General features: G+C 34.1%; 1 protein-coding gene across 2 annotated transcripts in view; it reads left to right on the forward strand.

Moving 5' to 3' along the window:
- Positions 1–25148, forward strand: part of ATRNL1 (attractin like 1) — an 815229-nt gene that overhangs the window by 476914 nt on the left and 313167 nt on the right. The window contains exon 27 of one of the 2 annotated variants that reach the window (XM_082721458.1): positions 16712–17127. The exons of the other annotated variant lie outside the window; for it this stretch is intronic. Within the exon in view, the coding sequence (XP_082577584.1) occupies positions 16712–16723 (12 nt within the window). The 3' untranslated portion in view covers positions 16724–17127. Of the gene's footprint in view, positions 1–16711; positions 17128–25148 lie in introns of those variants that run through there. 2 annotated transcript variants of the gene reach the window in all.

Consider the following 25148-nt stretch of genomic DNA (forward strand, 5'->3'; position numbering starts at 1 on the left):
CGTGATCTCATGGTTGTGAGATTGAGCCCTGTGTCTAGGTCCTTGCAGGGTATGGAGCTGGTTTAAGATTCTTTCTCTCCCTTCTCTTTCTGCTCCTCCTCACCCCCACTCCTGTACACTCCCTCTCTCTCTCTTAAAAAAAAAAAAGAGAAGAAGAAAGAAAGAAAGAAAGAAAGAAAGAAAGAAAGAAAGAAAAGAAAAGAAAAGAAAAGAAAAAAGAGGAGGAGAAAGTAAATGAGTATAGGAGAACAGATGGGAGAAACACTCAGTAATGCCAGACCTCAACAGTAACACAAATAAGTAAACAAGTAATTGGGGGTTTGTTTTGTTTTTAAAAGATTTTATTTACTTATTTGACCGAGAGTTAGAGGGCACAAGTAGACAGAGTGGCAGAGAGAGAGAGAGAAGGAGAAGCAGCCTGCCTGCTGAGCAGGGAGCCCGATGCAGGACTCGATCCCAGGACACTGGGATCATGACCTGAGCTGAAGGCAGCTGCTTAATCAACTGAGCCACCCAGGCACCCCTAAACGGGTAATTATTGAGGTCAAATGTGCTGATACCACTGACCTGAGGAGTTTTCAAAGCTTAAGAGTTGTAATTAGGAGATCATGATATATTCTAGTTAATGTCCGCCTATAATAGTATATTAAATCTGTGACATACAGTGCTGTTACCAAAACCAGGATGGCGATACCTTCTAATATGATCAAGATTGCATTTTGAAAAGAGGAGACCACCTAATGGATGTTTTCAGTGGGTTTCTAGGACTGACATGAGTAGTGAAACCCTGACAAAATGGAAGTCTAGTCTGCTTAGCAAGAAGGAGAAACACCTGCAACTATGGCGGAAACTTTGTTTATCGAGATGGAAATGCTTATTACTCCATGGCATTTTCACTGTGATTTAATTTCCCAAATAGAAAGGGTCAGTGGAAGACTCCCCTACTGACAAAACTGCTAGTTGTGTCTCACATTAATTTTTACTAATATAAATTAGTGAAGTTGAATTTTATTTCTTAGGGTTTTTTGAGTCTTGATTCTGATAAAGCAGTATGATATATTAAGACTACATACTCTGGGGTGCCTGGGTGGCTCAGTGGGTTAAAGTCTCTGCCATCGGTTCAGGTCATGATCCCAGGGTCCTGGGATCAAGCCCCACATCAGGCTCTCTGCTCAGCAGAGAGTCGGCTTCCCCCCAACCCCAGCTTGCCTGCCTCTCTGCCTACTTGTGATCTGTCAAATAAATAAATAAAATCTTAAAAAAAAAAAAAAAAGACTACGTACTCTGAGGGTGACTGGGTGGCTCGGTTGGTTAAGCATCTTCCTTTGACTCAGGTCATGATTTCAGGGTTCTGAGATTAAGTCCCATGTTAGGCTCCTTGCTCAGCAGGGAGTCTGCTTCTCCCTCTCCCTGTGCCTGTCGTCCTGCTTATGGTCTCTCTGTCTCTCTCTCTCCAATAAATAAATACATAAAATCTTAAAACAAAACAAAACTGTATATTCTTGAGCCATACTGACTATTTGGGTTCAGATACAAACTCAGTCACACAGTAGCTGTATAGTTGAGATTCACTTAAGTTCTCTGCCTGTTTCCTCATCTGTAATGAAGGGATAATAATTATAGAACATTTCTTATTTAGTTGTGAGAATTAAATGTCATCCATGTTAAATGTACTGGATAACTAGAATACTGCCATAATATTTGGCATAAAATCAGTGGTCAATAACCATTATTCTAATAGCTATTTTATTAGTATTCAGTTATTATGGCAGTAATTCCTTCTAAATCATCAATATAAACAACTTCCCGGTCTAAGTGACACAGGGCCGGAAGTTGTGCTGTATTGGGGCAGCCAGGTTGTCCCTACAAAAGGATACGGTTCAGCAAATAGCCAGTGTCCTTGGGCTAATTACTTTCATCCACGGCATGTGTGCTATCATTGCTTCCCATGACAGAATGAGTGAGTAGCCATCTGACACTGGCAACAGACCTCTAGAGTGAAGGTGATTTTCCCAATGTCACAGAACAAGTCTTAAGGCCTGAACCCTAGTAACCTGACTCCATAATCCTATGATCATTTCATTGTCTAATGAAAATATAAAATTTTCTAGCCCTCCTGCTTTTTCCATCCTGAAGTTAATAGGATTTATATAAATAAGTACAGTTAAATGTCCCCCAAGTGGTCTGCTGATTAAAAGCAACATATTTCCTGTAATATCGTACCTCTTGTCATATGGATGCCTCTCATTCTAGAACAAGTTCAGTTATAATGCAGCAAGATCTTCTAGAAAATAGCACTTAGATAATGGAACGTATTTATTCTTTAAAGATCTTTAAAGATATTGTTCTTTAAGGACAAATTTTGATTTCTCTCATTAAAATATGAATCATGTATTTTAGAATTCTTTTTTTAGAGATTTACTTATTCTAGAGAGAGAGAAAAGAGAGAGAGCAAGAGCACACCCATGAGTGGGAGGAGGAGTGGAGTAAGAGAATCTTCAAGCAGACTTCCAGCTGAGGAAGGGCTTGATCCCATGACCCATGAAATCATGACCGGAGCTGAAACTAAGAGTCAGAGGGTTAACTGACTGAGCCATCCAGGTGCCTCATGTATTATATAACTGTATCACAAAACTATAGTTAACACATCTTAATTTTTCATAGCATGCACATATAATTTATATGATTTAGATTATTTTCATTTAGAATGCAGGCTTTAGTGCTTCAATGGGGAAATAAATCAACATGGTAGACAAGTGTTTGTCTACCATAGTATTCTAAGGCTGGCGAGTGGCTCAGGGCAGGCAGGCAGCTCGTTCCACAAGTTCACAAATGAACTCTGCTGTGCTCTAGCGGGTTGTCCTTATTTACATGCCAGAGCTGGCTCTCAAGCATCACATCCTTATATTCCAGCCCATGTGACCATGAGCAATGAGAAATCAGAACTTTTTCAGATTCATGTTTTTTTTTTTTTTAAGATTTTATTTATTTATTTGTCATAGAGAGAGAAGCGAGAGCAAGCACAGGTAGACAGAGTGGCAGGCAGAGGCAGAGGGAGAAGCAGGCTCCCTGCCAAGCAAGGAGCCTGATGTGGGACTCGATCCCAGGACGCTGGGATCATGACCCGAGCCGAAGGCAGCCGCTCAACCAACTGAGCCACCCAGGCGTCCCCAGATTCATGTTTTAAAAGAGTATGTGTGATAGTCACCTTCATCGGTTTGTTCATATTCCACTGTTCAAAATTTAAATTACTAGCTGCAGAAAATTATGGGAAATACGGCCTTCAGTGATGTGGCCTTGTACCTGTCTAAAATTCACTGTTACCAATTAACGGTGTTAAATAAACCCACATGGATAAGTGACTTTTAGGGAGTAGGTGGAGGTAAGGAGATCATATGGCTGAGTAATCATCCACTTATCTGAATGCAAAGTAATAGATGATCCTGTCAGGCTTGTGTGGTTGGAAGTGAGTCAGAGTGTGTGAATCCAATAAATGTTACTGTGGAAAAAGCACAATATCTTTATGACGAGGACAGAAAAAAAGAAAATATTAATGCTTGATTATTTTTTATTATCTTCAGTGAATAAGCAAGTTGGCAATAAATAAGAACTCCTTATCTATTATATTCAAAGTAAAACTAGAGACCAGAAGTTGGAAGTTTCTTTCTTTAAATAAGTGCTTTATAATTTTTAAAGAATCTATTTAGCATAGGACATCAACTCTCTCTTATTTTACCCAAATATGTAGCCAATTTTATTTATCCAAGCAAGCTACCTAATTTTACTTGTTGCAATATTTTGGTATTCTTTTAGAGTTCTCGAAAACTATTAATATAAAGAGAATATGCATATGGTGATGGAATATACACTCCATTATTTATTTGTTATTTACCATACTGGAAAATTCTACTAAGTAGAGAATAGTGATATTATCACATAACACAGTTTTTTGATAAGCCACAACACATGAATAATATAAAGGCAAGCTTTCAAATCTTCAGTCAATATTATAAATACAAATCTTAAGCCCTAAAGCTAAAATTTCAAGGGACATTCCTCTTGTCCATTATTCATTACAAAAATGCATGAATCTCTAATGGGAAAACAATTTCTATCATGAAATACAGAGGATTCGTGTCTTAGTTCTGTCTGTGCTAATGTAAGTATTTTTATCACTACAGGCTTGTAGGCTTGGTTGTTTTGGGATTCATCTGTGACAGTTTCTTTCTGTGTATTTGAATTTGATGTATAGATTTATGCTATGAGGACACAAGCTAATTCTTTTCTTGTATAGACTTTAGTGTCATTTCAAAGGCATGAGTTAAAATATTTTAGTACCAAAAAAAAAAAAAAAAATTAGTAGCAGACTGACTGATAGCCATGGATTTTGATTCAAAAAAATAAGTCCAGACAGTAATACTAACACAGGGCTACTTGCATTTGTTTCCAATTGTTTCCAAGACTAATGGAATGAATGGTAATTTATTAGCATTAACTCCTCATCCTGTCCTATTGAGTGTGTGACATGTGCATTTTAAAAGTTGTAAATACTGCAAGCATGACCGAATAATGCCTTTTTTTAACCTCATTAGTAGTTTTAGCAACAAGTCCTTTATGCTTCAGAAATAATTTAAAAAAAAGAGATTCTGAAGTAATTTGATACTACTGAAGCCTTAGAAAGTGTGCCTTTTCAAATTTACCATGGTAGGCATGAAGCAAGTTCTATATTTAGTATTAGCTGTGAGTAAAGACATTTGAATTCATAAAACAAATTTATCATTAGTATCTGTATTTTTTATTATCCTTAAATCTGTCATCATTCCTATAATAGAGAAAAGAGGGAGAAAAGTTAGTGTTATATGTAATATCTTCTAATGAAGTATTAATAATACTGGAATCTGAAAATTAAAAAATTATTATCTATAAAAAAGTCAGGTAAACTAATTTTATCCATTAAAACATTTTAAATCACTTTAAATTTTGATATATACAACACACTATGATTATTATGTACTTTTATTATCTTTGGCAAATTATCCTCACCATTTTCTAAGTCACTACAATAAAATGGATTTTCTATTTCATGCTACACAGTAGCAATTCATTAGTGTCTATAATGACACTTGAATTCAATCAACCGTATTAAGCACTGACCTATTTCCAGAATGGTTCAAAGAATAGTGATACATATATTTGGATTTTGATAGTCTTAGATCCTGGTAAAAGGCAACTTATTTTATGGTTGAAAAAATTCATAGTGGAACAATGAGTTTAATTGACCACCAGACAGTAAGCAAATAAGACGTCAAAAATCCCTGTAATTTAGTAACCCATTAAGCCTAATGTAACTACATATGCTAGAGGATTTGAAAAATTGTATTTTAGATAATCATTATCATCCTTTGCCATTTGAATTACATTTAGATAAAAATGTTTAATCTGAAGATTTTAAATTTTATATATATATATATATATATATATATATATTTTTTTTTTTTTTTTTACTACATGGAAGTAAATATTTTGCTCAAGTACTTAAAAAGTAGATGCAATTGATTAGTTCCAGAGGGATAAGTTACAGAGTAGGAATAAATATTTTCAATGCATAAACCTGACAAATGATTCATACTCATAAAGACCAGTTTTACAAATCAATAAAAGAAGACAGATAAACCAGTAGGAAAAAGGGTAAAGATTTGGACAGACACTCCATAAAAGAGGATATCCGAATACCCAATAAATATATGTAAAAATTTTCAGTTTCATTATTCATTAGAAAAATGTAAAATAAAACTACAGTGAGATAACACTATATCACTATCAAATGGCTAAAATGAAAAAAAGATGATTCTAAGTGTTGTCAAAGATGTGTAGCAATTGAAACTCATTCAATACAGTAAAGAGTGTAAGTTGGTACAACTCCTTTAGATAACTGTTTAGTAATTAAAGTTAATCATATGCATATGACTGATATGTTCTATTCCTAGGTACCTGATAATTTACTAAAAACACATTCAGAAATGTTCATAATAGCATTATTAGTAGTAGCCAGACCCTGGTATACTGAAATAGTCATCAACAGTTGGAATTTTTTTAAAGTTTCAGTGGCACACACAGGAAAGAAAATGAGTGACCTTCTACAGTTTCATGTGACAATATAGATGAATCTCACAAGCATAATGACTACTTAAGGGGAAGAAAAAGACCAGAAACATAAGAATAAATATTGTCTGATTCAGTTTATTTAAAGTTTAAAAACGTGCAGAACTAACCAGTATGTTGTTTCAAGTTAGTACTCACCCATGTGAGGGGTAGTATTTACTGGAAGTAGTATAAGGAGACCTTCAAGGGTGCTGCCAATAATAATATTTCTTATTCTGGCTCCTCTTTATACAGATATATCAAACTTTTGAAAGACAATTAAGCTATGTGCTTATGATTTATAGACTTCTGTGTGTTTTCTATTTCGATAAAAATTTAAAACAATATTTGGTGTGAGCAGGTGAACAGTAGAAGGGACCCATTCATAACAAAGAGACCAGTCCTAGAAGCCTCTTTGTCCTCTAGGGTTTAAGACTCTCCTCCCTCATGCCAGAGACATAGAGGCAGCCTAGAGACACCGACACAGGGATCTCACCATGTTCTTATCCCATAGAGGTAGCCTAGGGCAGGCCTGGGAAATCCCTTTTACCTCCTCAGATAATGCTAGAAGTTACGAGCTAACTGGGAGCCCCAGAAACACCAAATATACCATACAGACCAAAATAAGACTACAAAGACTCTGAAAAACTGCTAACAGAACCACAGCCTACAAAAGTTTGCCCGGATCTGAGTACTAAAATTAAATAGTGTTAATGTCTGCTATAATAAGATATTAATAGAATTCAGAGTCTTCTATCATAATAGAAATGTCTAGCATGTAATTTAAAAAATTACCCTTCTTATCAACAACCAAGCTAAGCACAATGTATATGAGAAAAGATAATCAACTGATATCAACATAGATGAGTGAGATATTGGAATTTTCAATCAAGGATTTTAAAGCATCCATCATAAAAATTTTCAAAAATGAATTACAAATTTTCTTTAAAAATCAAGAGTGGAAAAGTTCAGCAAAAAAATAGAAATTATAGAAAACCCGTATACCAAAACCAATTGTATTTCTGTACACTAGGAGCGAATAATCTGTAACTGAAATTAAATATAATTCCACTTATAAGAGCATAAGATAGAATAAAATGGGAACAAATTTAATAATTTCAAGACTTATACCCTGACAATTACAAAATATAGTTGAAAGAAATTAAAGAAGCCCTAAATAAATAGAAAGATACCTCATGTTTATGAATTAGAAGACTTACTGTTGTTAAGATGGCAATACTCCCCAGCTGGTATGTAGATTTCATGCAATTCCTATCAAAATCATAGCTGCCTTCCTTGCAGATGTTAAAAAACTGGTCTTAAAATACATATGGAGGGGTGCCTGGGTGGCTCAGTGGGTTAAAGCCTCTGCCTTCGGCTCAGGTCATGATTCCTGGGTCCTGGGATCAAGCCCTGCATTGGGATCTCTACTCAGCAGGAAGCTTGCTTCCTCCTCTCTCTCTCTGCCTGCATCTCTGCCTACTCTCTCTCTGTCAAATAAATTAAAAAAAAAAATACATATGGAAATTCAAGGGATCTATGATTGCAAAACCACTCTTGAAAACCACAAAGCTAGAGGACACACAATTTCTGATTTCAAAATTTATTGTAAAGCTATAGCAATAAAGACAATGTGGTTCTGGCACAAAAATAGAAATATAGATTAATGGAATAGAACTGGGAATCCAGAATAAACCTTAACATGGCTAATTGGTTTCTGCTAAGGGCACCAAGACAATTCATTGGAGGAAAGAATAGACTTTTTAATGGTGCTGGGATACCTTGCTGCACACATGCAAAATTATGAGGTTGAGCACTCTACCTCACACTATATACAAAAATTAACTGAAAATAGATCATACATCTAAATATAAAACTATAACTATGAAATTCTTAGAAGAAAACATAGGGATAGATATTTATGGCATTGAATTATGTAGAGGTTTCATATATTACTTAAAAATCACAACAACAAAGGAAAAATAAATTGAACTTCATAAAAAGAAAAACTTTTACACTTCAAGAGACATCATTGAAAAAGTAAAAAGACAGCCTGCAGAATGGGAGAAAATATTTGCAAATATGATATCTTGTATCAAGATGGGGAATTGTATTCAAAATATAGAGAATTCATTCAACTCAATATAATGAACAAAATCAATTTAAGTACAGAAAATAAGCAAATAATTTGAACTTGTTTTTTCCCAAAGAATATAAATAAATGGCTAATAAGTATATAAAAAATTACTTAACATCATTAGTGGTTAGGAAAATGCAAATCAAAACTACAGTGAGATACCACTTCACATCCACAAGGCGGACAGTAACGAGTGTTGGTGAGGATGTGGAACGATTGAACTTCCAAAATCTGCTGTGGGAATGTAAAATTGTGAAACCTTTTTGGAAAATAGTTTGGCTGGACCTCAGAAGTTAAACATACCATATGACCATGCAATTTCACATGTATATACAAGAAAAAATTTAAAAATAATGCCCATACAAAACTTATTTACAAGTGTTCTTTGCAGTATTATTTGCCATAGCCAAAAAATAAAACAACGCAAATGTCTATCAACTGATGACTGAAAAAAACCAAAAGTGGTACCTACATACAATGGAATACTATTTGGTAATAAAAAAAGAATGAAGTATTAACACATGCTATAACATGGATGAACCTTGAAAACATCATGCTAAGTGAAAGAAGTCAGACACAGGAGGTCACATAATGTATGATTCCCTTTATATGAAGTGTCCAAATCATGTAATCTACAGAGATAGAAAATGGTGGTTTTCAGAGACTAGGGACACAGGGAAGGGGGAGTGACTAATAATCAGTATGGAGCATTTTTTGAAGGTGATGAAAACATCCTGGAATTAGATAGCAATGATAATTGCAAAACTCTGTGAATAAACTAAAACCACTCATTTTGACACCTTAAGAGGGTGAATATTTTTTATGTTATATATATTTATATATAAGAAAAACTATATTTAATGAAAAAGAAGAAAAAATTATAAAACCTAAAAATTCAGTAACAAATTTTTAAAAATTTTTCCTGAATGGACTCCGTATTAGAGTGGAGATGAGAGAATAGAATTATTGAACTTGAGGACAGAACAATGGAATTCACTCAGCAGAGAAAATGGACTAAAATAATGAACAGAACACTAAGGATCTGTGGGATAAGAACTTGAGAACCAACATTCCTGTCATCCGAGTCTCAGAAGTTGTGGAGAAAGAGTGTGGAGCTGAAATGGTATTTGAAGAAATAATGGCTAAGAACTTATTAAACTTGGCAATGGACACACACCTACAGATCCAGGAAACTGATTGAACCCCAGCAGGATATACCCAAAATTATTCCCACCAAGAAATAATCATAATTAAATTTAAAAAACAAGGACAAAGAAAATTGCAGTCCGAGAGAGCTAATGTGTTGCATCTACAACACCAGTTTATATGTCTGTGAATTTTGCTTCTGAAACCAGGGAGGCCTGAAAGAAGTGGCACAGTATTTTTTAAATGATGAAAGAAAAGAGCTTTCAACTATGAGTTCTATATTTGGAGGAACAATCTATCCTTCAGGAATGAAGGGGAAATAAGACATTCTCAGAGGAAAGAAAATGGAAAGGATCTGTGTCCTACAGACCTACCAGTTATGTAATGGAAATTCTTCAAACTGAAAGGAAGTGATAAACGCCTGAGATTTGGGGCATCAGGAAGAAGGATCAATAAGAAGAATAGAAATATAGGTATAAACCATAGACTATCCTTTTACTCATGAGATTTAAAAATCTTTGATTATTGAAAATAGAATCATAGTACAGTCCGATACTCAATATAATGATTTTTTTTAAGGTTATTTATTTATTTATTTATTTGAGAGAGCAAGAGAACACAAGCGGGAGGAGTGGCAGAGGGAGAAGAAGAAGCAGGCTCCCTGCCAAACAGGTAGCCCCATGTGGGGCTCAATCTCAGGACCCTAAGATCATGGACCTGGGCCAGAGGCAGTTGTTTAACTGACTAAGCCAACAAGGTGCCCCTGAATACAATGATCTTTCTTTCTCTCTCTCTCTCTCTCTCTCTCTCTCTCTATATATATATATATATATATATATATAGAATATAGAATATTTAAGAATATTCTACTCAACAACAAGGGACATTCACTAAGATAAAAATTCTCCTAGGTCATAAAGATAACAAATTTAAGAGGAAACATACGGAATGTGTATTCTGACCATAAAGAAATGAAATTAGAAATCAAAAACAGAAAACAAGAAAAAAAAATCTTTAAACATTTGAAATTACACAGCAAAGTTCTAAATAACCCATTAATCTCAAAGAAAATGTTTAAAAATTTTAGAACTGAAGGAAATTGGATGAAAACAGAAACACAGCATATCAAAATATTTGGGATGTAGCCAATGCAGTTCTGAAAGGGAAATTTATAGTACTAAAATGCTTATATTAGAAAGAAGGATCTCAAATCAATAATCTTAAGTTCCTTACATAAAGAAACTAGAAAAAAAGTAAAAAATAACACAAATCAGGCAAAAAGAAGCAAATAATAAAGATAAAACAGAAGTCCAGGAAGCTTGACATAGGAAAATGAAAATCAGTGAAAGTTAAAGCAGATTCTTAAAAAAAAAATCAGTAGTATTTATAAATCTCTAGAATCTAACTTGAAAGAGAGAATCTAGGAAAAATAGAGACACAAATGGTATCAGAAATGAAATGGAAGTTATTACTACAGATTTTTAGCTGTTTAGGGAATACAATGGATATCTTTATTCCCATAAATTTAATAATTACAATGAAATGGACCAATTTTTCAAAAATTACAAATTACTGAAACTGAACTGAGATGAAACAGATACTCCAAATTGTCCTAAACCATGAAATAAATCAAATTTATAATTTTATTTTATTTTTCAATTTTTAAAATATTTTATTCATTTATTTTAAAGAGAGAGACAGCAGGAGTGTGAGGGGCAGTGGGAGAGGGAGAGAGAGAATATCAAGCAGACTCCATGCTGAGCAGGGAGCCTAATGAGGGGCTTGATCCCAGGAATCTGGAACCATGACTTGAGCTGAAACCAGTCAGACTCTTAATCAACTGCACAACCCAGGCAACCCAAATTTATAATTTTGAATCATTCCTTAAAATTAATTCCTAGGCGCCTGGGTGGCTCAGTGGGTTAAAGCCTCTGCCTTCGGCTCAAGTCATGATCCCGGGTTCCTGGAATGAGCCTCGCATTGGGCTCTCTGCTCAGCAGGGAGCTTGCTTCCTCCCTTCTCTCTCTCTCTGCCTGCCTCTCTGCCTACTTGTGATTTATGTCTTTCAAATGAATAAAATGTTTTAAAAAATTAATATTATAGTCTCCTTTTGAAATGTGATTTCAACTTGATCATAACATCATTTGATGAACTGTGTATTGTCTTCTGGGCTAGAATTTAGGAGGCTGGAATTTACTTAGTTTGGAAACTTGTCAATTGAATAGAGAGCCCAGAAATAAACTCATGTTACATAGGGTCAACTAAGCTTTGACAAGGAAACCAAAGACACAATGTGAAAAGAATGGTCTCTCCAATAAATGATGTTGGAAAAATTGGTATCCACATGAAAGAGAATGAAACTAGACTCCTGTCTTAACAACACTCACAAAAATTAGCTCAAAATGGATTTGAGACTTGAATATATAAAACTCCTACAGGCAAACATAAGGAAAAATCTCCTTGATGTTGATATTAGCAATGAATTTCTGGATACGACACTTAAAGGATAAGCAACAAAATGAAAAACAAGTGAGAGTACATCAAAGTGAAATGTTTCTGCACGGCAAAGGAAACAATCAACAAGATGAAAAGGCAACCTACACACTAGGAAGAAATATTTGTAAATCATCTATCTGATTTGGGGTAAGTATCTAAAATATATAAGAAAGTCTTATAACTCAATACCAAAAAAAAAAATCTGATTAAAATATGGGCAAAAGTCCTGAATAAATATATTTCAAAATAAGTCATCCAAATTATAAACAGGTACATGAAAAGGTATCACCATCACTACTTATTGGGAAAACACCAATCCAAACCACAGTAAGATACCACCTCACACCTGTTACGATAGGTAACAGAATGACAAGTGATAACAGGTGCGCAGGGTGGTTGGAGAAATGGAAACTCTTTTAGTCTGTTGGTGAGAATGTAGAGTGGTGCAGCCACTTTGAAAAACAGTATGGAACTTCCTCAAAAAATTAAAAATAGAACTGACATATGATCAGCAATCCCCTTTCTTGGTATATATCTGAAGGAAATGCAATATGTATCTCAAAGAGATATCTGCACTCTCATGTTCATTATAGCATTATACATAATAGCCAATATATGGAGCAGCCCAACATCCACCAATGGATGTATGGATTAAGAAAATGTGGTGTATACTTAAAATTAAATATTATTCATCTTTAAAAAAAAAGGAAATCCTGCTATTTGCAACAACATGAATGTAACTAAAGGACATTATGCTAAGTGAAATAAGCCAATTACAGAATGACAAGTATTTCATGATTCCACTTAGATGTAGTATTTAAAATAGTCAAAACTCCTAGAAGCAGAGAATAGAATGACGGTTGTCAGGAGCTTTGAGGAGGAAAAACAGGGAATTTTTTTCAAAGAGTATAAAATTTCTCTTATGCAAGATAAATAATTTCTAGAGATGTTCTGTACAACATAGTATCTACATTTTTAAATGTGATATTATACACTTTAAAATATGTTAAGAGGGTTAATCTGGATAGATCTCAAGTGTTCTTACCAAAACACACACACACACACACACACACACAGAAGAATAGAAGTAAATTATGAGAGATGGATATATTTAACATATTAAATATATTTATATGGATATAAAATTAGTTGTGGTGATGGTATTATGGACATATGCCTATGTCCAGACTCATCAAGATGTATACATTAAATGTGTGTAGTTTCTTTGTATATCAGTTATAACCCAATACAACTAAAAACCTTTTAAAAATGGGGGAAAGTACATTATGTAATATAATACCAAAAGGTTTTCAAAATCAGGACAAAGGATACAAAACCAATGTATTAAAGTATGGGTATTTCTATATACTGCCTTTGAACAGTGAAACATTGAAATAAATAAGAGTGACTTTTACAGTATCTGAAAAACATGAAATGTTTAAGGAAAACAACAAAATAATGTGCTGAAGACTTATGAAACACTGATGAAAGAAATCAAAGAAGACCTAATTAAATGGAGAAATATACTTCTTTCATGGCTTAGAAGAATCAATATTGTTAAGATTGTAGTAGTGCTCAAATCGATCTACAGATTTAACAGAATCCTGATAAAAATTCCAGTATGTTTTTAATATAAATCAATGAGCTGATTTTAAAATTTATGTGAAATGGAAAGGAATTACAATCACCTAAACAAATTTGAGAAAAAAAACAAGTTAAGGAATTCATAAAACTTAGTTTCAAAGCCTATTCTGAAGTGATTTTCCTTTTTAAAATTTTTTTAAATTTAAATTCAATTTAGTTACATATAGTGTATTATTAGCTTCAGGGGTAGAAGTTAGTGATTCATCAGTTGCATATAACACCCAATGCTTATTACATCAAGTGCCCTTCTTACTGCCCATCACCCAATAACCCCATCCTCCCTCCCACTTCCCTTCAGCAACCCTCAGTTTGTTTCCTGTAGTTAAGAGTCTCTGATGGTTTGCCACCCTCTCTGTTTTTCTTTTACTTTATTTTTCCTTCCCTTCCCTTATGTTCATCTGTTTTGTTTCTTAAATTCCACATATAAATGAAGGAAGTCACCGTTCTTAACAGGGGACCATTTTGCAACCTCGAGAACATTTGACAATGGTCTGGGGACATTTTGGCTCTCAGAACTGGGAGGCTGCTAGTGGCATTGAGTGGATAGAGGCTAGAGATGCTGATAAACATTTACAATGCACGGTTTGCTCCCAAACAAAGAATTGCCCTGCTGGAAATATCAATTATGGTAAGGGTGAGAAACCCTCCTCTAAAACTCTTTGATGAACACTGGCTGTTAGATGCAAGTTAAAATTATTGAACACTACATTTGAAACTAATGGTGGCTAATTGAATTTAAATAAAAAATTATTTTTAAAAAGGAAAAGAAAACTGTAGTAATCAAGACAGGGCAGCATTGGTAAGAAGGTAGATGTGTAGATCAATGGAATGAAAATACACCAAAATATGTAGTTAATCAATGTCAGCCAAGATTAAAATATATTTCAATAGAGCATGTATAGACCCTTTCTTTATCAAATGGTGTTGGAACTACTGGATATCAATATGCAAAATAAGAAATAAACCTCATATTAATGTGTAAAAAATTAACTCAAAGTTGATTATAAACTCAAATTTAAAACCTAAAATCATAAAATACCTAAAAGAAAACATGGAAAAATCTTTGTGACCTTTGTTAGGCAAAGATTTTTTTAGATATATCAAAATTAAGACCTATGGAAGGAAACACTGGTAGGTTGGACTTACTGAATGAATATGAAAAACAAACCATAGACTGGGAGAAAATTGTTGCAAAGCACTATCTGACCAAGAGCTTAGATCTAAAATGTATGAAAAATTCTCAAAAGACAAGAAAACAAAAAATACAATTTTTAAAATATGCAAAAGATTTGAACATACACTTCCACAAAGAAGATGCACGAATGCTTTATAAGCACTTGAAAATTTTTCACTATCATTTGTCTTAGCGTAAATTAAAACAGCAACATGCTACTACTACTGCTGCTGCTATTACTACTACTACTACTACTATTACTTCTGCTGCTGCTACTATTACTGTATTACTAGTACTACCACACACACACTAAAAAACAAAAAGAAAACTCTTACAGTAGCAGAAAGGATGCCTAACACCTGAACTCCCAAACACTGCTTTGGAAATGCAAAGTCATATGGTCACTTTGGGAAAACAGGCAAATTTTTGTGTAGTTAAACAAATACACACCATCTGTCGTAACAGTCCCATTCATTCATATTTACCCAAAAGAATTAAGAACTTATGTGTACACAGAATTCATATATGAACATTTATAGTAGCTTTATTAATAAACATGAAAACTTGGAAGTAATTCCAAAGTCTATCACCTGTTAAATGAACAAATAATAGAATTATTAAATAAAATATTATTAAATAATGGGTGTATTAAATAATTAAATAATAATAAATTAAATTCATTTAATTATAATATAATTATATATGAAATATATAATATAATATATCATTTATATTAATATTATACATTATATAAATAATAAAAATAAAATAATAAATAATAATACAATTATTAAATAATGGAATGCTACTTGGCACTGAGGGAAAAACAAAACAAAACAAAAAACCTTGGAGAACAGCCTGGTTGAATCTAAAATACATTATGCTGAGGGAAAAAAGTGAAACAATAAACTCAAAAGGTCCTGTTTGATTCCATTTGTATGGGATTTGGAAAACACAAAATTCTAGGGGAAAAATGGATCAGTGATTAGCAAGGGCTCATTGTAGGAGGGATTAGCTTAAAAAGGGCCATGAAATAATATCTTGATTTGATACATTGTTTTATTTCTTGATTACAGTGGTGGTTACACAATTTTATATATATAACAAAATTCATAAAACTGTAATTTAAAAGTGAATTTTACCATGTGTAAGTTATACTTCAGATTTTAAAAAATAAAAGATTTTAAAAAAGATTTTCAAGATTTTAAAAAATAAAGCCAGATACAATGTCTTCTGTTTAATAAAAATAAATAATATGCTTGCTCCTCTTTCCAACTACGTATGTATGTGCATACGGATTTTCTTCATGTATTTCAACTCAAACATATGTCATAACACAGTGAAAGCAGAAGCATATATGAGAATTTGATCATCCTTTATTATGCTAGATATTAAAGAGATTTGTGAACATAAAACAATGCCAATTGTGAACATAAAACAATTGTGAAAACAATTGTGAACATAAAACAATAAAAAATTCTCACAAAATTTTAGTTGTTAAATTTTTTTAAAAAATGAATTGTTGCTGTTATAAATCAAAAATGATTTTTCAAATGTTCAATTTTTATTTCTAATGTAGTGAATTTTGAGAGCAATAATTTACAAAAACAAAAGCTCTTTGGGATCCACTACAGCTTTTAAGAGGAAAAAGAGTCTTGACACAAAAAGTTTGAAAAGACCAGTGACTTGCAAGGAAGCTGGTAGCTGAATTGTCATGAGGAACGGAGCTGCTCTGGCCGTCTGAATCAGTAACATTAGGATTGTTTTGTGATACAGAAATAAATTCCTTTGTTCTTTATAATCAGTCTACTGTTGGATTCCTTCCTGACAAAAACCAACGACACCTTAACTAAATATAATCACTGTGAGCCAACCAGTACACGAAACACTACTGTATTCTCACATTTAATCTCCATGATATTGTATATAGGCATTTAATTTAATTTTTTTAAGATTTTATTTATTTATTCAAGGGAGAGAACTAGAGGAGGAGCCGAAGGCGAGAGACGAGCAGACTCCACACTGAGCTTGGAGCCTGTGATGAGGCTCAGTCCCATGACTCGAGATCTTGACCTGAGACAAAAACCAAGAGTCAGACACCTAACTGACTGAGCCACCCAGGCACCCCGAATGCAGGCATTTTAAATTCATTTCTACACATGAAGAAAATGAGTCTCCTAGAGGAAGTAACTTGCTCAAGGTCATACAGCTAATAAGTTTCTTATTCAGGCCTTATTCCAAAACCTAAATACTTTGATCATGTAGTAACAGACTTGGAGGCAGACAGACCTGGATTCATATTCTTGTTTAGTCATTTACTACTGTCAAGATTTGATAGCTATTAAATGGAAATTTGGGTAGCATCTATTTCACAGTGCTGTGAGAATTTTTTAAAAATGAGTAAATGTAAGATTTAGTCCAAGATATATGCTAAATAAATGTTAACTTATTACTACATCTCAATGCCTCTCTTCATCTGGTACCCTACTAGGGATTTCATGGTGCTTTGAAAACTATGTGTAAGGTGCTGAGAACAACATACTCGGCATGTTATTAGCCAAAAATAAGTTCTGGCTATAAATATAATTCCTGCGTTTGACGTGCTTGATTATTTGAGTTAACCTCCTTTGTTCTAGTAGGCTTATTCCTAAAATCATTTCAAGTATCTTGTATTTCATCTAAAATTTCTAGTGAAGCACTCACAGCCCTGAACTAGTCATTTTCAAGACAAAATCAGGTATTACCACTTCTGACATTATTTCTCAGTTGAGTTTAGAGAAACAGTCAGGGACATTATCTGAGATACCAAGACTTTGTCTCATCACTCAAGCCTAATGGGCAGGCTGAGTAGTTTATTCTTTATAGAGACTCTGAAATACACATAATAAGACTTTCATTGCTTACTGTGTTTTTCTGTGTTCAACAATAGGAGAGTATGTATCTGGCTTATCTAGTCCATACTCACTTAAGTGAAATTTTATAACATAAATGAAAAAAACTATTAGGGTCTGTCTTTATTTAAATCCATGACTTGCTCATGAGATAAACAAAGGCATTCTTTTGATTTATTATTTATTTATTTATTTAAAGATTTCATTTATTTGACAGAGAGACAGCAAGAGAGGGAATACAAACAGAGGGAGTGGGAAGAGAGGAAGCGAGCTTCCTGCTGAGCAGGTAGCCAGAAGGACTCGATGCAGGATTCGATCGCAGGACCCTGGTATCATGACCTGAACGGAAGGCAGACGCTTAACGACTGAGCCTCCCATGCGCCCCTGCATTCTTTCAATTTAAATATACTGTCCCTCTTGAAGAAAGTCAGCAAAAACATGAAACTAAAAATTTTCCTTTCTCCCTTGTTCTTCATCCTACACAGTTCTCACTTCATTCCTAATGGTTTCTAATTTTATTAGTTTCATATATATCGTTTCAGAGATTTCCCTTTTAAATGCACATACAAGCACCACAGAATTTGCTACGAATTTTGGCATTTAACCAAACTGGGTTTTCGCCGTGAACATTAAGATGAAAAGATCTGCGTCATATCGTGTGGACCCATAGTTTGCCTGCTGGGAGACTTGACAACAGCAGACATTAGAAACATACTCTGAATGTTAATCTAGTGGTTTTATTTCTTCTATTTGTCTCTGGCAGTGATTTAGGGTAGAGTCTGCATGGACTTGTTATTGAACTCTTCTAGAAGCCCTACTTATTTCCCGCCACCCCATCTCAATTGTGTTTGAAATAGAAAGCTAAAGAGCGAAGATGGTGAAGATGAACATGGCCATGTTTTAGTCCTTGGCGTCTCAAGGCAAAATTGGTACTTGAAACCAAGTCTCTGCCTTCAGATCCCACAGTCTCTGTCTATACTGTGCTCCAGACCGTTCTCTCCTTGTTTTTGCAGATTTTAAAAATTTACATCATATATGCACTTAAGCTGAGGGCATATCAGAAGTTATGGGAGATTTGTATAAAAAAAGCTTATGCTTATTGAAAGGGTCTTAAATTTATACTGATTTTAAGAAGTAGGTGTAATTCTTTTCTAATGTTCCTTTATTTTTTCCTAATCTTCCTTTAAAATGATGCTTTGGTATTTTGTAATAATGGTCGCTGTTGTGTGAAAATTAATGTCCATCAGGTCTGTGTTGGACCCTTGATTAGTTGAATAATGTATTAGTGCTAATTTTAGTAACCAAAGGAACTTCTTTCTCTCTTATGGACCAGTTTAATGTATCTGTTCTCTCCAAGAAGCTGCTTTTTCCAGAGTGAGTCCTTTGCCTTTCATCTTTGCCTTTCATCGGGAATGGCTCCGTCATTCCCGAGGTATTCCAGTGCACAGGACGGTAAATAGACTAGAGGAGGTACACTTCCTTCTTAAAAACCATGGCCTGGAAGTGATACACACACACACACACACACACACACACACACACACACACATCTGATGCATTCCATTAGGATGAAATTGTAATAAACTACCTTAAAAGAGTAATTTCGTCCACTGACAGATAGCAAGTCATGTCTGGCACAGACTGTTTCAGGGTAGTTTATCACTTTAGGTGTCTCGTTGCGTGGCCTGTAATTGTGTACATTAGCAGCATTTTGTGAAATACTGTTTTAATTCAGTGCAGTGGCAAAGTAACAACCAACACACTTGGTGTCGAATATTTATGTGTAGGTGCTCATAGTCAGTGTAGAGTATTTCTAGAATGAGGATCAGGTCTGTGTTTGCCTCTAGTCTCTACTTTTCTTTAGGTGCGTGACCTTGGGAAGATCATTTAATCCCTTAAATCTTGTGTCTGTTTCTTCATCTGTAAATTCAGGAGGTCTTATGCTCTCCAAAGGTCCTTTCGATGTTAAAATTCTATGAAATTAGAGTTATGTAAATTTTTTAAGTTTAAAGTGTCTTTTTTTCCACTTGTTTATTTGTTGCTTGAATTTAAATGAAATATAATTTCATCATTTTAAGGCATTTTAATTCCTTTCAGAATTAAAAATTGGTATTTATATTTATTCATGCCTAGTTAAATTTAACAGCAACATGAAATAAATGATTACCTGTTTGGATATAATTTCATAATAAGGCCTCTGAAGGTCGTTTGAAATACTGCACTAATTAATGTTTTATTTCCAGCCTTCCTTAATTATTCTAGCCAGATGGTCCTTTATTTATGTTATTGCTAGAGGTTTCCAGCTGAGGTTGTTTGATTGTTGAAGAAAAATATGTGATGGCACCATAAGATAACTGTAATTGAATTGTTAGGTATGTTAGAGCATTTGAGCCTTCTGTCCCTGTTCTATCCACATCTGGGAAATAAGTTTGTTAACAAAGCACTTTGACACCTCATCTGATGCTTGAGTGAAATTCTGAACCGCGCGGAAGGAATTCAAATGGGAAAATGACACTGCATTTTATTGTAAAAGGAGACACTTTGCACATATCTCTCTGTACAAAGTTCATTTTGTGAATGATTCAAAAAACTTTAAAATAAGTGTACTTTTAAGGACATGATCTGTTTTCCAATGTCCTAATAACTTCAGGAATAAGCTGTTCCATTAAGGTCAAATTTAAAATTTGTGCAGATTAGCCACTATTTAGGAAGCAGCTAAATGGAATTTTTATGGCACAGAACTTCAAAAGTCTAAATGAATTATCAGCTGAATAGATAGTCCAATAAAAGAAACAGACTTAAAGTGGAAGATAAAAGTGATAAAGTGACAGTAAATTAGAGAATAGAACTAAAAGCTCCATTGTTATGAAGAATAACAATAGACCTGAATTATCTATGTTTCTTTAGAAAGTATCCCTTCTTCTTTCACTTGTGAGTTTAGAATTACTAAATAAATTGATAGCATTTGAGCTGGAAGCTTCTATCAGCCACGTTAGGTAGGAAGTCTTATTAACATGGCCGTTGGCAACTTAACACTGGACAATTTTCTTCCAAGTGAACGTGATTTCATTATTATAGTACTTAAGCTGTGCACATGCAGAATAAATCAGTTCAATGACCTTCTTCCCAATATGTTCAAAGACTTTGAAACCTTAGCATATGCAGAACTGATGCAATTGGACATTATTGTCCAAACATTTTGGTGATGCGGTCTGTAAGCTCTTTGTTTGTTTCTTGGAGGCTTTGTCTTGTCTTTGCTTACCATGATGCATATGTAAATGAAATTTTATTGATAAGAAAGTTTTTTTTTTGAAATCATGGTACTGCTTGAATCTAATATATTTAATAGATATTTATTATTAATAATTAAAGAGGCAACAAGTCTGAGAGATAATTTGATACTTAGTGAGCAAAACAAAAATAAGTGATTCCCAAAAGAAGGTGCATACACACACACACATGTACATCCATTTGAATAGAAAAATTGATCGTATGGATTTAAAAAGATTTTTAAGGAAACCAAAGAAGAAGGTAAAAATGTGAGAGGATTGTATTGTTGTTTTATCTTCTTTTTATATTTTTCCATCATTTTGCTTGTTTTTGGCAATAAATATTCAATAGCATACTTAAGTCAGCCATCTGAAAAGCACGGAATGATGCCTTGTAAGAGAAAGAGCTTAATAGAGTGTTGTTGGGGTGTTTTTCTTTATTAACTTGTCCCCATTTCTGCCATTATTTAGTTGACTATTTCAATCTGAATAATTTCTCTCGTCTACAGCCATACCACCCTGAACGCGCCCGATCTCCTCTGAATAATTTCTCTCTGCAGTAGGCTTTTTGGGCCAATTGCTAAAGTAAATCTCCTAATTTTTATAACCCTGAACATATTTTAATTTGACCTTGTGGAGCATATACTAAGAACATCCACCTGTGTATCATTAAGTGTACTTAGTTCTGGGCAGAATGAGAGTCAGTTTGAGTGTTTTCTTGGCTTGCCATGGAAAAACACATAACCACAAGCCCTTACTTCAGCTCTTGGCCACCACCTGCTTTATAAACTAGGGGAAGATCAATGCTCCTAAAGTTGGCATGAAATAAAATAAAAGTTATGTTTGAAAAGATGACTAAGGTTTTTGTGAAAGTCATAAAAATTATGAGAAGTTAGATTGGAGACCTTTACATAAGTATCTTGCTAAGAATTATTAAATGTGCTTCAATGCAGATTCATAAAATGATTAAGTAGTACTTTTGACCAATTTGATTATGTGCTTTGAGGTTGACTTTTTTAGTTCTCTTCCTTTACCAATGGTTGGTTCATGCTGAATTATCTCCCTGTTATATGGCAACAGTATATAAATACCACATGTGGATCTTAACATTGGCCAACCAAATGATCCAGGAATATACACTGGAATAAACTCTTCAGTTATCTCCCATTGTAATTATGAAGACTACTGTAGTTTTCTTGTTTAAAAGCTTTATAAAAGTGCCTAGGTGGCTCAGTGGGTTAAAGCCTCTGCCTTCGGCTCAGGTCCTGATCCCAGGGTCCTGGGATGGAGCCCTGCATCGGGCTCTCTGCTTGGCAGAAGCCTGCTTCCTCCTCTCTCTCTCTCTGCCTGCCTCTCTGCCTCCTTGTGATCTCTGTCTGTCAAATAAATAAATAAAATCTTTAAAAAAAAAAAAGCTTTATAAAATAAGTTATAGGAATTTATGTTTTCTATGCACTTGGGGCCATCTTGTGAACAAATGTAGTTACAGATTTTAATAAATTTATGCCAGATAGTAGAATCCTAAATAATTGTTAGTAAAGAATTATTCTTTGTAGTTTTAGCCTTTCATATAATTTTGTGTATTTTCATAGCTTTAAAGATAGCATTTCTCTATCCAAAAGTACCTACCAGATCACTGGTTTTTTTTGTATGTTTTGACTATCATATGATCTCCCTGATATGAGGAAGTGGTGATGCAACATGGAGGCTTAAGTGACTAATACAATCTAAGGAGAGTTGGAACTATTTCTGTTTTGTATTTTTCGCATACATTTGAGATGGTAAAATCGTTCATCATTTTCAATCACTAGAAAAGAATTCACTGTGATATGAGTCAAAAGCCTGATGCATAGAAGACCCCTGCACTGACCAATGATAATTGGTACTGATATACATTTTCTCTCTAGCACCACAATAACATATGCTTCCCCAATGATTTATGAAATATACCTGACCAGTGGAAGTGAGCATGGACAGAGGGCTTGCAGAATAGGGAAGACATTTAGGAGAACCAAAATAATGGAAACATGTAGGTAGCCATTCCTGTTAATTGATGATAAAATGTCATTGATTTTTCAAGGGCAAAACCTTAATGAAACAGTATATTCAGGGTTTCAGATAGTCTCAAAGCAACTCAATAGAATTAGAGCATACTATTCTGCATACATCTTATTTTTAAGAGACGTAGGGTACCTAAAGATTAAATATTTGCTTGTAATGGTAACATTGTCATGTAATAACTAACAATACCATTATATGGTATTAAGCATGAAAACGACTAGATAAGAAATGTTTGCTAGTTGTCTAAATTTTATTTTGATAAAGATGGACCTTTTTCTGAATTTGTCCTATTTTCTAAATCATTATTGGTCATTTATTATAGGTGAATTATTAGAAGTCTATAGTGCGTGTTGATTTCCTTTCAGTTTAGTAAAATGGGAAGTCTATTATTACCAGCTTAAATATTGTAGTTGTATAGTTTCTAGTTAAAAATTAGGCAGAAGCTTTTGTATTAGTCACTTTTTAAGTAATAGTTTATATTTGTCACTGCATAAAATAATTATAACACTGAAACTGTAAACACTAAATCAACAGGCCAGCAATTGAAAAAACACATTTGGCCCATAAATAAAACCCTTCAGATTTATGACATTATGTTTAAAAGCTTTCACATGCTTTTCTTTTTGAGCTCTGAAATGTGCCTTTTTGAAAATTTACTGGCTTGTGTACAAATATGCTTTTGTACATATGGCTACACATGTGTAAGTAGCCATCTGAAATTATCACGTTCATTTATTTTGTCCATTGTCCCTCCTCCTGTCTTTCAGTATGAAATCCATGCTTATCAGCATTAAGTAAAAGACACTAAATGATGTGATCATAGTTTTCTCCCCCAGGCTTATCTTTCTGGTACAAAGCCACACTGGATTTGCCCTGAATCTACTTATATTTTCTTTTCCAAATCTGCTAGCAATCTTTGCCCCACTGATTGAGATGTTTGCTAACTCCATAGTTATTCAAAACTGCCACCTTTCTCAATATCCTTCCAATGGACTTCAGGTCTCAGGTTACCATTGTCCCCTGGAGGGTCTTCCCAGGCAATCAGCCCTCACTCTGAGCTAAGCATTTCATCTTTGTTCCTTTATAGCAGCCTGCATTTACCCTCTTTGTGGGCCTTGTCATACTGTCACAGAGTTGCCTGCTTACTCATCTCTCTCTCCCAATATTCTATGCTCCTTGTTTGAGAAGATTATGTCTTCTTTAATCTCTGCATTTTCAAAACAATGCAGCACGATGCCCTAGCACATAGCAGGCACTCAATAAACATTTGTTTATCAAACAAAATAATTCATGAGGTCCACCTATTAATGTAATCTTAAATGTGCGTGTGATTACATCTTCTATATGCAACGTTTCTGGGTTTAGATAATGTATCTTGAAGACTAATATTAAATACAATCATCTCTGGTTTCTCTTGTGGAACAATGAAATAGCCCTTTCTAGTTGTCTCTGAAAATGTGTTTATCCTCAGAATTGAATACACTATAAGCAGGCTAATAATGTTCTTTCAATTATTGACGTTTTGTCAAAATAGGGAATATCTTCCAGTTTTTGCACGTGGGAGAGATTGGCATTGCTGTTGTAGACAGAAAGGGAATTTGTAGATTTCTAACAAGTCTCCTCTCCCTGCTGTCATTCTCCTTTTCTCCTTGACTAGTTTTTATATTACTTAGAAAACTATTTCTTTCACTATTTTTACTTGCATTTTCTGCCTAGAAAACTACTAGTTTTATATTACCTAGAAAACTATTTATTTCACTATTTTTACTTGCATTTTCCATTTTCCATTAGACCATTCACTAAGGGGGAAAATAAGCCTGACCACATGTACTGGTACTGCTAAATATTCCTTATTTGCACATGGGTTTTCTCCTTATGATGTTATTAGCATCAGTCAGGGACTTGTGACCAGAGGAACAAGGAATAGCACCTCCACTATTTGTTACTAGCCAGGCTTCCTGCTGTACTAGGCGATCTCCGGCAGTGCTGTTGGTTCCCCTCACTCTTGTCCTTCCAAGAATTTAATCCAGTGATCTTCTATTCCATGCCATTATAAGAAATACTTTGCAGTGTCCCCTTTATTAACATGGAATGAGACTTATTACCAATGTAACTTACATAAATACATGATTTTAAAAAGCTGTAAGGTGTCCTAATGTAAGAGAGGCAAAGGAAAGTGATTTATGAAA

The sequence above is a fragment of the Mustela nivalis genome (assembly GCF_964662115.1).
Source record: "Mustela nivalis genome assembly, chromosome: 2".
NCBI classification, from domain to species: Eukaryota; Metazoa; Chordata; class Mammalia; order Carnivora; family Mustelidae; genus Mustela; species Mustela nivalis.